Source organism: Xyrauchen texanus, chromosome 23 (assembly GCF_025860055.1).
Source record: "Xyrauchen texanus isolate HMW12.3.18 chromosome 23, RBS_HiC_50CHRs, whole genome shotgun sequence".
Classification (NCBI taxonomy): Eukaryota; Metazoa; Chordata; class Actinopteri; order Cypriniformes; family Catostomidae; genus Xyrauchen; species Xyrauchen texanus.
In genome coordinates this window covers 555,459-567,958 of record NC_068298.1, presented here as the reverse complement: position 1 = coordinate 567,958, position 12,500 = coordinate 555,459, and the positions used below count along the sequence as shown (strand labels likewise).

The window sequence follows — 12,500 nt, the reverse complement described above, 5'->3', positions numbered from 1 at the left end:
CTGCAGAATAATCACAGATAACTGTATAATATTCCAGATCACTGCAGAATAATCACAGATATCTGCGTAATATTCCAGATCACTGCAGAATAATCACAGATATCTGCGTAATATTCCAGTTCACTGCAGAATAATCACAGATAACTGCGTAATATTCCAGTTCACTGCAGAATAATCACAGATATCTGCGTAATATTCCAGTTCACTGCAGAATATTCACAGATAACTGCGTAATATTCCAGTTCACTGCAGAATAATCACAGATTACTTTGTAATATTCCAGTTCACTGCAGAATAATCACAGATAACTGCGTAATATTCCAGTTCACTGCAGAATATTCACAGATAACTGCGTAATATTCCAGATCACTGCAGAATAATCACAGATAACTGCGTAATATTCCAGATCACTGCAGAATAATCACAGATATCTGCGTAATATTCCAGTTCACTGCAGAATATTCACAGATAACTGCGTAATATTCCAGATCACTGCAGAATAATCACAGATATCTGCGTAATATTCCAGTTCACTGCAGAATAATCACAGATATCTGCGTAATATTCCAGTTCACTGCAGAATAATCACAGATATCTGCGTAATATTCCAGTTCACTGCAGAATATTCACAGATAACTGCGTAATATTCCAGTTCACTGCAGAATAATCACAGATTACTTTGTAATATTCCAGTTCACTGCAGAATAATCACAGATAACTGCGTAATATTCCAGTTCACTGCAGAATATTCACAGATAACTGCGTAATATTCCAGATCACTGCAGAATAATCACAGATAACTGCGTAATATTCCAGATCACTGCAGAATAATCACAGATATCTGCGTAATATTCCAGTTCACTGCAGAATATTCACAGATAACTGCGTAATATTCCAGATCACTGCAGAATAATCACAGATATCTGCGTAATATTCCAGTTCACTGCAGAATAATCACAGATATCTGCGTAATATTCCAGTTCACTGCAGAATAATCACAGATATCTGCGTAATATTCCAGTTCACTGCAGAATAATCACAGATATCTGCGTAATATTCCAGATCACTGCAGAATAATCACAGATATCTGCGTAATATTCCAGTTCACTGCAGAATAATCACAGATATCTGCGTAATATTCCAGTTCACTGCAGAATAATCACAGATATCTGCGTAATATTCCAGTTCACTGCAGAATATTCACAGATAACTGCGTAATATTCCAGATCACTGCAGAATAATCACAGATATCTGCGTAATATTCCAGTTCACTGCAGAATAATCACAGATATCTGCGTAATATTCCAGATCACTGCAGAATAATCACAGATAACTGTATAATATTCCAGATCACTGCAGAATAATCACAGATAACTGCGTAATATTCCAGATCACTGCAGAATAATCACAGATATCTGCGTAATATTCCAGATCACTGCAGAATAATCACAGATATCTGCGTAATATTCCAGTTCACTGCAGAATAATCACAGATTACTTTGTAATATTCCAGTTCACTGCAGAATAATCACAGATAACTGCGTAATATTCCAGTTCACTGCAGAATAATCACAGATATCTGCATAATATTCCAGTTCACTGCAGAATATTCACAGATAACTGCGTAATATTCCAGTTCACTGCAGAATAATCACAGATTACTTTGTAATATTCCAGTTCACTGCAGAATAATCACAGATAACTGCGTAATATTCCAGTTCACTGCAGAATATTCACAGATAACTGCGTAATATTCCAGATCACTGCAGAATAATCACAGATATCTGCGTAATATTCGCAGTTCACTGCAGAATATTCACAGATAACTGCGTAATATTCCAGATCACTGCAGAATAATCACAGATATCTGTGTAATATTCCAGTTCACTGCAGAATAATCACAGATATCTGTGTAATATTTCAGTTCTCTGCAGAATAATCAGATAACTGCGTAATATTCCAGATCACTGCAGAATCTGACAGACTACAGCACAATGAGTTGTTATTAAATTTAAGTTCACAGACTCAATGTGATGCTGGCTGCAGTCAGGTTTGTTTGAGGTGTGTGTGCTACAGATCGATCTGTTCCCCAGAGAGATGATACTGTCATCTGCTGTTTCTGCTCCCTTAAGATCTTCAACACACACTCATCACAACGCAGAGGGGCATATTCTCTAAACAGTTGCACCACTTTTGCGCTTGGCATGTAATCATAAAACCAATGTCAGCATTGAAATTGCACTGCTTTAAGTTTTGCCATTCCTTTGCCTAACATTGCCATTCCTTTCCTTGCAAACACACCTCTTTCTATGTAAATTAGGCTCATTGTTGATTGCGCTTCATTCACCAAAATTCCCTGGTGCAGTTTAGATCGTGCTATTACCATGAATTAAATTAGCCGGTAAAATGCATTTTATTTCAAAGAGATGTTTGTGAACAATTTCAAACCATCATATCAGCAATATTTCCTCAAACATTGATCAAAACATGGAGAATAGCGTCATATGGAGTGGTGGTGGTGTAGTGGTCTAAGCACATAACTGGTAATCAGAAGGTTGCTGGTTTGATCCCCACAGCCACCACCATTGTGTCCTTGAGTAAGACACTTAACTCCAGGTTGCTCCGGGGGGATTGTCCCTGTAATAAGTGCACTGTAGGTATTTTGGATAAAAGCATCGGTCAAATGCATAAATGTAAATAATTTAAATAAATCCAGATGTGTAGTGTAGTCAAACGCACTTCCTGCATGTTTAAGAGTTGATTTAGATGTCTGGATCACAGTGATGATGTACAGTCCCAAAAGGGTGTCAAATATGGTGCTCTGCTGCATCCTCTGCATTATAACGCTCAGAATTCACCTGCAAAATCATAATTGAGTGTGCAAATTGCGTTCTGCACACTTTTTGTGTGTGTGTTTGCGCTGTTGGCAGATCTGCATAGTCCTTTAGTGAATGGGGCGCTAAACCAGCGCAAAGAGTGCATGCTAATAAATAGTGCATTACAAATCTAAGTAGGCACAATTTATTCTTAGTGAATTCCCTCCAGAATGTGCTACAGTCATGATACAGTGGTGTTTCCAGCTATAGTTTGTCCATCAATCAGAGAGATACTTTATTTAACTGCTTTGAAACAGATGATGATGAGCGATGAATGAATGAACGCATCTCTTCTATGTTAATCTGAGTTTTTGTCCTAACCTGCTGTGACCGTGACGAGACCGTCGTTGGGTTCCTATTTCTGTGGCGTTGCACTAGCTAACTCCACCCATGGTGAAATGTGTCCATGTGTCATTTAATTGTCTCTCTGTCCATCATGTTACATTAAGAAGCAGGTTAGGTGTATGTGTTTTGCTGTGTGTTTCCTTTTCTGATATCGGCTGCTGTTATTGGCTGTTTTTGCAGGAAAGCAGATGGAACTTCCTTTTCGGGTTCTTGGCGGTTCCCGCGCTGCTTCAGTTGTGTGTTCTGCCGTTTCTCCCTGAGAGTCCGAGATTCCTGCTGATGGAGCGGCGAGACGAGGTGCGAGCGGAGAGAGGTCAGTCCTGTGACACCGAGCACAAGATAAACTCGCCATCGAGTTCAGAACCTGTCTATCGCTCTGTCTCTGAGCTTTGGAGTGCTCTGGTTGTTTGTGTTGTTGTGGTTTGCTGTGTTCAGATGTGACTGACAGAATGAAGTTTGGAAGGGAAATGTTATCATACTCGCAGCTGAATTCATGTCAGTTTATCGGGATATTTTTGCCCTTCTGTTATTGATTTATAGTAATGTTTGTGGTGACTATTCTTGTTGTCGATACTGATAACTATATTATTATCATCACTTGTGTTTGCTCTCCTGTGATTGATTTTGTGTAGATTGACAGATGCAGAATATTTCTACATGTTATTTTGAGGTTTACTTAAAAAAACATGAAAGGAGACGCATCTAGAGATATCTTAGATGAGATTTAAATGAATGGCTCATGTTTATTGATTTTCAGTATGAAATCTTGTATTTAAATGCACAAGGTTAATTGAGAAGATTTCTAGATGATTAAAGAATCACTGTTTCCAAACATATGAGTATGGGGATTTCTCCTGAAGTGCACTTTCATCTCCGCTGTTTTGAGCGTGTTCAGCTCAAGCTTGTTGTGACTGCATCAGACAGAGCTGTTCAACCTCCCATGTGAATAAAGACGTGTTACCGTCACGGATGAGGCCAATGACTGTGGTGTCATCTGCAAACTTCAGGAGCTTGACAGAGGGGTCCTTTGCAGTGCAGTCATTCGTATACAGGGACAAGAGCAGTGGAGAGAGAACACATCCCGTGAGGAGCATCAGTGCTGATAGTGAGGGTCCCAGAAGTGAGTTCCCCTGTCTCACTAGCTGCTGCCTATCTGTCAGAGAGCTGGTGATCCATGGACAGGTTTGGGTGGGCATGGAGAGCTGGGTCAGTTTGGTTGAGAGAAGATTAGGCATGATGGTATTGAAGGCTGAACTGAAGTCCACAAATAAGATCCTTCCATAAGTCCCAGTTCTATAGAGGTGTTGCAGGATATAATGCAGTCCCATGTTGACTGCATCATCCACAGACCTGTTTGCTTGGTAAGCAAACTGAAGGGGGTCCGGCAGGGGTCCAGTGATGTCCTTTAGTTAGGCTAAAACCAGTCTCTTAAATGACTTCATGACCACAGTCATGAGAGCGACAGGTCTGTAGTCATTAAGTCCTGTGATTTGGGGTTTTATGGGGGACCGGAATGATGGTGGAGCGTTTGAAGCAGTAGGGAACTTCACACTGCTCCATTGATCTATTGAAGATCTGTGTGAAGATGGGGGACAGTTGGTCAGTGCAGAAATTCAGACAGGCAGGTGAAACACTGTCTGGGCCTGAAGCTTTCCTAGTCTTTTGTTTCTGGAAGACCCGGCACACATCACAGATAATAAGTGCATGTTGCGTAGCAGGAGGGGGTACCAGGAAGTGTTGGTGAGTGAAGTGAATCACAATCAGTTCATCAGCCATTAGTCGACTCTCTACAGAGTGGGGGGTGTCTTGTACTTGGTGATGCTTTTCAGGCCTTTCCACACTGATGCAAGATCGTTGGCTGAGAACAGGTTTTTCAGCTTTTCAGATTAGCTTCTTTTAGCCACTCTGATTTCCTTAATAAGTGTGTTCCTGGCCTGGTTGTACAATGTTTAACGTTTATGTTAATTTAATATTAGAAATACAGCCTGGCTTTGAATGTATTTGCCTGAAAGTACAGTCTAAATATTTGCAATAATATATATATATATATACTGTATATAATTTTTGTGCAACATTTTGTTAGTGTATAAAATGACACACACTCAAATTGAGTGTCTACGAACATGTGATACATAACTTCATAAAGAAATTTCAGATGGGTTGGTCATGTGACTGAAGGGTTCATTTGACAACAGATTTTACTCAACAAGAAAAAATCTTTAGAGAAAACACAGATGACCTCTAGATCAACAGAGCCTCACTGAATTCACTGTCTGTCTCTCTCTCTGTATCTGTCTGTCTGTTAGCATTCCAGGCATTTCTAGGTCGTACAGACGTGTCCCGTGAGATGGAGGAAGTTCACGCAGAGAGTCGCTGTCAGAACTCACAGCAGACAGCGTCCGTGCTGGAATTGTTAAGGAACAGATCGGTTCGCTGGCAGCTCATCACGGTGATCGTGGTCATGAGCTGCTACCAGCTGTGCGGACTCAACGCTGTCAGTTTATAACACTCAGTACACTATATAACACACTATATAACATACTATATAACGGGGCTTCCACATGACTCAAGTCAGCTTTGACGAATACATTTCTTTTTATTCATGAATATATTTATTTCCGAGCATACAGAGATGGCCGCTATTGAACAAATGTTAATTCACCAATAACATCTGAAGACCTCAATGTAAACGAGTCCTCTGATTGCACTCTGTAATTAATTACTTTTCTCTCTTCTTTAAATACATGTTTTCAGTGTTTACTGTGAACACGTCCTGCTTTCTTGACTTGCAAACTCGTAAAATCATTGTCCCGTGGCATAGCTCGGAGTCAAGGGGAAGCACTTTAACACACACACACACACACACACACATACGCAAACACACACACACACTCACACACACACACACGCAAACACACACACACACTCGCTCGCACACACACACACTCACTCGCACACCCTCTGCCAGTCTTTCATATTGCTGTTGGCATGCCCTCTGCCAGTCTTTCACATTGCTGTTGGCATGCCCTCTGCCAGTCTTTCACATTGCTGTCATCATGCCCTCTGCCAGTCTTTCACATTGCTGTTATCATGGCCTCTGCCAGTCTTTCACATTGCTGTTATCATGCCCTCTGCCAGTCTTTCACATTGCTGTTGGCATGCCCTCTGCCAGTCTTTCACATTGCTGTTATCATGCCCTCTGCCAGTCTTTCACATTGCTGTTATCATGCCCTCTGCCAGTCTTTCACATTGCTGTTGGCATGCCCTCTGCCAGTCTTTCACATTGCTGTTATCATGCCCTCTGCCAGTCTTTCACATTGCTGTTGGGATGCCCTCTGCCAGTCTTTCACATTGCTGTTGGGTGACTTTATGCCACTCCTAGCAGCTCGGCTTTGTCTGATGTTCAGGAACATCATTTATTCTCTCGTTTTATTCAGTGTTCTGTTTGTTTTGCAGATCTGGTATTACACTAATGGGATCTTTGAGGGAGCTGGATTCACAAAGTCCCTCATTCCATACATCACACTGAGCACGGGTGGCATCGAGACGCTGGCAGCCATCATATCTGTGAGTGCATTGCCCATATAAATACAAACTTGTGCATATATATCTATATGTACAGGCTCCCCATCATTACACAACAGAAGCATTCAGACTGGTACCATCACAAGCACTTTCATTATAAATAAACTCCCTTCCTGACGTGGTTCATAAGTTCATTATGTGTTCTGCAAACAAATTAATCTTCACATTTTAAAGATTTATTCCAGGTTAAACTAAATGTAAGATCTGTTGGCATCATGCCAATCATCACTTTCAATTTCTCCAGCACAATTTGAGCCTGAAATGAGTTGTTACTCCAAAATAACATTAATGGCCGTTGTTTTCTGTCTGTATCGCTCGTTTTGTTAGTTTTACAGTAAGTCTTGAGAGTAGAAACACAAAACAGGCCACTAGAATTATCATGGCGGTCCTCAGTGGTAGCTCGGGACAACTGTGGATATCCAGGGTACGTACAGTCATCCTGAAAAAATCATAGAATTTGGAAATTGTTTTCCAGGCCGAGAGATGTCATAAAAACCAAGTTAACACTAAGAAATTTAACACACCGTTATTTCCAGAACATTCTATGTCACATTCACACTAATCTGTTGATGTTTGAAAATGCAGAGGTTTTGGGGTTCTGGTTATCTCAGCGAGTATTGACGCTGACTATCACACCTGGAGTCGTGAGTTTGAATTGTGGGGTAACCAAATTGGGCCGGTTGCTAGGGAGGGTAGAGTCACATGGGGTAACCAAATTGGCCCGGTTGCTAGGGAGGGTAGAGTCACATGGGGTAGCCAAATTGGCCCGGTTGCTAGGGAGGGTAGAGTCACATGGAGTAACCAAATTGTCCCGGTTGCTAGGGAGGGTATATTCACATGGGGTAACCAAATTGGGCCGGTTGCTAGGGAGGGTAGAGTCACATGGGGTAACTAAATTGTCCCGGTTGCTAGGGAGGTTAGAGTCACATGGGGTAACCAAATTGGCCCGGTTGCTAGGGAGGGTAGAGTCACATGGGGTAACCAAATTGGCCCGGTTGCTAGGGAGGGTAGAGTCACATGGGGTAACCAAATTGGCCCAGTTGCTAGGGAGGGTAGAGTCACATGGGGTAACCTCCTCGTGGTGGTGATTAGTGGTTCTCTCAATGGGGCGTGTGGTGAGTTGTGTGTGGATCGTGGAGAGTAGCATGAGTCTCCACATTCTGTGAGTCTCCGCGGTGTCATGCACAACGAGTCACGGAGGCAACTGAGATTCCTCCACCACCCAGATTGAGGCGAGGTACCGCGCCACCACGAGGATTTACTAAGAAGTGTGAATTGGACATTCCAACATTGGGCGTTAAAAAATAAATAAAACTGCGAGTTTCGGAAACGCTCTCCGCAACCGCATAATTTGAAAAAAAAAACAATGAGGTCATGAATCTGAAAACAGAGTTTTCGAACTAAAACGGATTAGTGCGGCACATTTTGCACTTCATCAGCGCTACAGAAGTTCGCTCAGGATTGAGTCATATGGTTAGACTGTAACTTTTTTCATATACATTAATGTTTGAATATATTAAAACTTTTATCCATCAAATCAATGTCAGGTGATCTAACCAATGGCAAAGAGCCATTGTGTTGTCATGTCACAGAAACAGCCCATAATAAAGAGAGAGTATCCCTCAGAAACGTCTGGATATTTGTGACTCAAGTAAAAAGTGTTTGTGCTGCTTTAAATCCAGTGATTATTATATATGTGCATGTAAATAGACCGAATGGGTAAAAAGTGGCTGGTAAAGTTGGGCATCATTAGCTACTGTTACTGGTGGTCAACAAAAGTGGTTTGCTACCATGTTGAACATACATGTGACTTTTAATGAATTTTAATTCTATGCATTGATTTAAACCACGTAAGGCATTAAAGTGAGCACAAAGCAGAAAGACGGTCACTGACATACATGTGTGAGATTCTAACTTCTGAATGCATTGCTGTAATGAGAACAGTGTGTGGAAATCTGCTCCATTCTTTATGCAGAAATATCATTTCTTATTGATATTGAGGTGACATGTGACCTGGACATGTGACCATGAGGGTCCCCCATTGAGATTCCCGTGTGTCTGGTGTTATAGGGGTCTGTAATTGCTTTTAGGAGAAGGGGAAGCAGATTGTGTTGCATGTTTGTTCTCGTGGGAAATCACATGGTGATCCGTCCCGTTAGCGGTGCGAGAACACCAAATCAGAGAGCATCATGGGATTTCTGCATAAAGAGAAATGACACAATGAACTTCGGCAGACAAAACCTGCATCATTCTGTTCGTCTGTGATAGAAACAAACATCCACAAACACAATGTGACACTCAGAGACACGATGATGTGTTTGCAGACACAAGTTTCAGTGATGTTCTTGATGTTTGAGGGTTTGTTGCTCAGCGGTGAAGCACAGATGTTTGTTATCAATATGAAAAGTGTTATGAGGTCGGTGTGTGTTGGGGTTGGTGTAGTTACATATTGTGGCTGGTTTTGACTTTTTTAGCAGCTGTAAATGAACATCAGACTGCTGAAACTGAACACAACAGCTGATATACCTGATGAGTTCTATTCATAACCATTTATTACAATATTAATGAATGCCAGTGTCTAAAGAGGGCTTTGATAACTCAGTGTGTCCACCAGCATCAGTCATTGACTATATCATATACATGAAAAGTGCATCTGTGATTTTACTCTCAGAATGATGTTGATGATGTTCTTGATCAGTTCTAAGTCACTTCTGAATCAGATCTGGATCAGTTCTAAGTCACTTCTGAATCAGTTCTGGATCAGTTTTGAGTTAGTTTTGTTTTGCATCTGGATCAGTTTTAAGTTGCTTCTTGATCAGCTCTGAGTTTGTACTGAGTTCTAAATCAGTTCCGAATCAGATCTGGATCAGTTCTGAGTCAGTTCTGGATCAGTTTTGAGTTGATTCTGGATAAGTTCTAAGTTGGTGTTGATCCCCTTCTAGATCAGTTTTGAGCCGCTTCTCGATCAGCTCTGAGTTTGTACTGAGTCACTTCTGGATCAGTTCTGAATCAAATCTGGATCAGTTCTGAATCAGATCTGGATCAGTTCTGAGTCACTTCTGGATCCATTCTGAATCAGATCTGGATCAGTTTTGAGTTGATTCTGGATAAGTTCTAAGTTGGTGTTGATCCCCTTCTAAATCAGTTCCAAATCAGATCTGGATCAGTTCTGAGTCACTTCTGGATCAGTTCTGAATCAGATCTGGATCAGTTCTGAGTCACTTCTGGATCAGTTTTGAGTTGGTTTTGAGATGATTATGGATAAGTTCTAAGTTGGTGTTGATCCCCTCCTAGATCTGTTCTGAATCAAATCTGGATCAGTTTTGAGTTGATTCTGGATCAGTTTTGAGTTGGTTTTGAGATGATTATGGATAAGTTCTAAGTTGTTGTTGATCCCCTTCTAGATCAGTTCTGAATCAGATCTGGATCAGTTCTGAATCAGATCTAGATCAGTTCTGAATCAAATCTGGATCAGTTCTGAGTCACTTCTGGATCCGTTCTGAATCAGATCTGGATCAGTTTTGAGTTGATTCTGGATCAGTTTTGAGTTGGTTTTGAGATGATTATGGATCAGTTCTAAGTTGGTGTTGATCCCCTTCTAGATTAGTTTTGAGCAGCTTCTCGTCCAGCTCTTAGTTGGTTCTGGATCAGTTCTGAGTCGCTTCTGGATCAGTTCTGAATTGGTTCTGGATCAGTTTTGAGTTGTTTCTGATTCGCTTCTGGATGAGTTTTGACTTGCTTCTTAATCATCCCTGAGTTCATTCTGAGACTGTACTGGATCAATTCCGGGTAGTGGATCACTTCTGAATCGGATCTGAGTCATTTTTGTATCAGCTCTTAGTTGGTTCTGGATCCGTTTTTAGTTGTTTATTGGTTCTGATTCGCATCTGGATGAGTTTTGATTTGCTTCTTAATCAGCTCCGAGTTCATTCTGAGTCAGTACTGGATAAATTCTGAATCGGATCTGGATTATATCTTAGTCCCTTCTGGATCAGTTATGAGTCAATTCTGAGTCACTTCTGGATCACTTCTGATTTGGTTCTGGATCACTTCTGAATCAGATCTAGATCAGTTCTGAGTCACTCATGGATCAGTTCTGAGTTGTTCTTTATCAGTTTTGAGTCGATTCTGGATCAGTTCAAAGTTGGTTCTGATTCCCTTTTAGATCAGTTTTGAGCCGCTTCTTGGTCGGCTCTTAGTTGGTTCTGTATCACTTCTTAACTGGATCTTGACCATTTCTAAGTCAGTTCTGTATAAGTTTTGAGTTGATTCTGGATCAGTTCTAAGTTGGTGTTGATCCCCTTCTAGATAAGTTTTGAGCCATTCTTGATCAGCTCTTAGTTGGTTCTGGATCAGTCCTGAGTCACTTCTGAATAAGATCTGAGTCATTCTGAGTCACTTTTAGATCAGTTTCGGGTTCTGGATCACTTCAGATTCTGATCTGGATCAGTTCTGAGTCGCTTATGGATCAGTTCTGAGTTGGTTATGGGTCAGTTTTAATTTGGTTCTGATTCGCATCTGGATGAGTTTTGACTTTCTTCTTTATCAGCTCAGAGTTCATTCTGAGTCAGTACTGGATCAATTCTGAATCGGATCTAGATCAATTCTTAGTCCCTTCTGGATCAGTTCTGAGTTGGGCTTGGATCACTTCTAAATCTGATCTGGATCAGTTCTGAATCAGTTTTGGATCACTTCTGAATCGGATTTGGATCAGTTCTGAGTTGCATCAGGATAAATTCTGGGTCAGTTCTGGATCACTAATAAATCAGATCTGGATTCTTTCTGAGTCATTTCTGGATCAGATCTGAGTCGATTCTGGATAATTTCTGAACTGTATCTGGATCAGTTCTGAATTGGTTCTGTATCACTTCTGAATCAGATCTGGGTTAGTTCAGAGTCCATTTCCATATTGAGTTAAAATGATTTAATTGTGTAAATAGGGACAAATGTTTCTTGATTTTAAATAAACATGGTCAAAAAGACTACAGCGTAACTCAAACACTGACTCTACCCTGAGAAGAAAACTAAAAACATGATTGTCTTTATGAATTCATTCTGTATTAGAGGACGTCACCAAATGTCCCCAAAACATGTTTTGTCATATTAAACTCACTTCTCGAGAGAGATTTGTTCCTAAACCCAAAATTAAAACAAATGAATGAACACACACAAATACACATATAAATACACTCATTTATGATCTTGGCAGAAGCTTCTTTACCAAGGTGACACAATCAAGTACATATTGACAGTCCACACTGTGAGTGAGTGTGTGAGCGAGTGAGGGAGTGAGCGAGTGAGTGTGTGAGCAAGGGAGCGAGTGAGTGAGGGAGTGAGTGAGTGAGTGAGCGTGTGAGCGAGGGAGGGAGGGAGCGAGTGAGTGAGCGTGTGAGCGAGGGAGGGAGGGAGCGTGTGAGTGAGGGAGTGAGTGAGTGAGTGAGTGAGCGTGTGAGCGAGGGAGGGAGGGAGCGAGTGAGTGAGCGTGTGAGCGAGGGAGGGAGGGAGCGAGTGAGTGAGTGAGGGAGTGATGGAGCGTGTGAGCGAGGGAGTGAGTGAGTGTATGTGTGAGTGTGTGAGGGAGTGAGTGAGTGAGCGAGGGAGGGAGTGAGTGAGTTAGTGAGGGAGCGTGTGAGGGAGGGAGTGAGTGAGTGAGTGAGGGAGTGAGGGAGTGAGTGAGGGAGTGAGTGAGTGTGT

The 12,500-nt window shown here is 41.4% G+C and overlaps 1 protein-coding gene across 3 annotated transcripts in view; it reads left to right on the top strand.

Moving 5' to 3' along the window:
* The window catches only part of slc2a9l2 (solute carrier family 2 member 9, like 2), a 68,379-nt gene that overhangs the window by 23,577 nt on the left and 32,302 nt on the right, over positions 1-12,500 (top strand). For all 3 annotated transcript variants that reach the window (XM_052154619.1, XM_052154621.1, XM_052154618.1), the window contains 3 exons: positions 3,402-3,534; positions 5,528-5,715; positions 6,678-6,788. In XM_052154619.1, the coding sequence (XP_052010579.1) occupies positions 3,402-3,534; positions 5,528-5,715; positions 6,678-6,788 (432 nt within the window). The remainder of the gene's footprint in view (positions 1-3,401; positions 3,535-5,527; positions 5,716-6,677; positions 6,789-12,500) is intronic.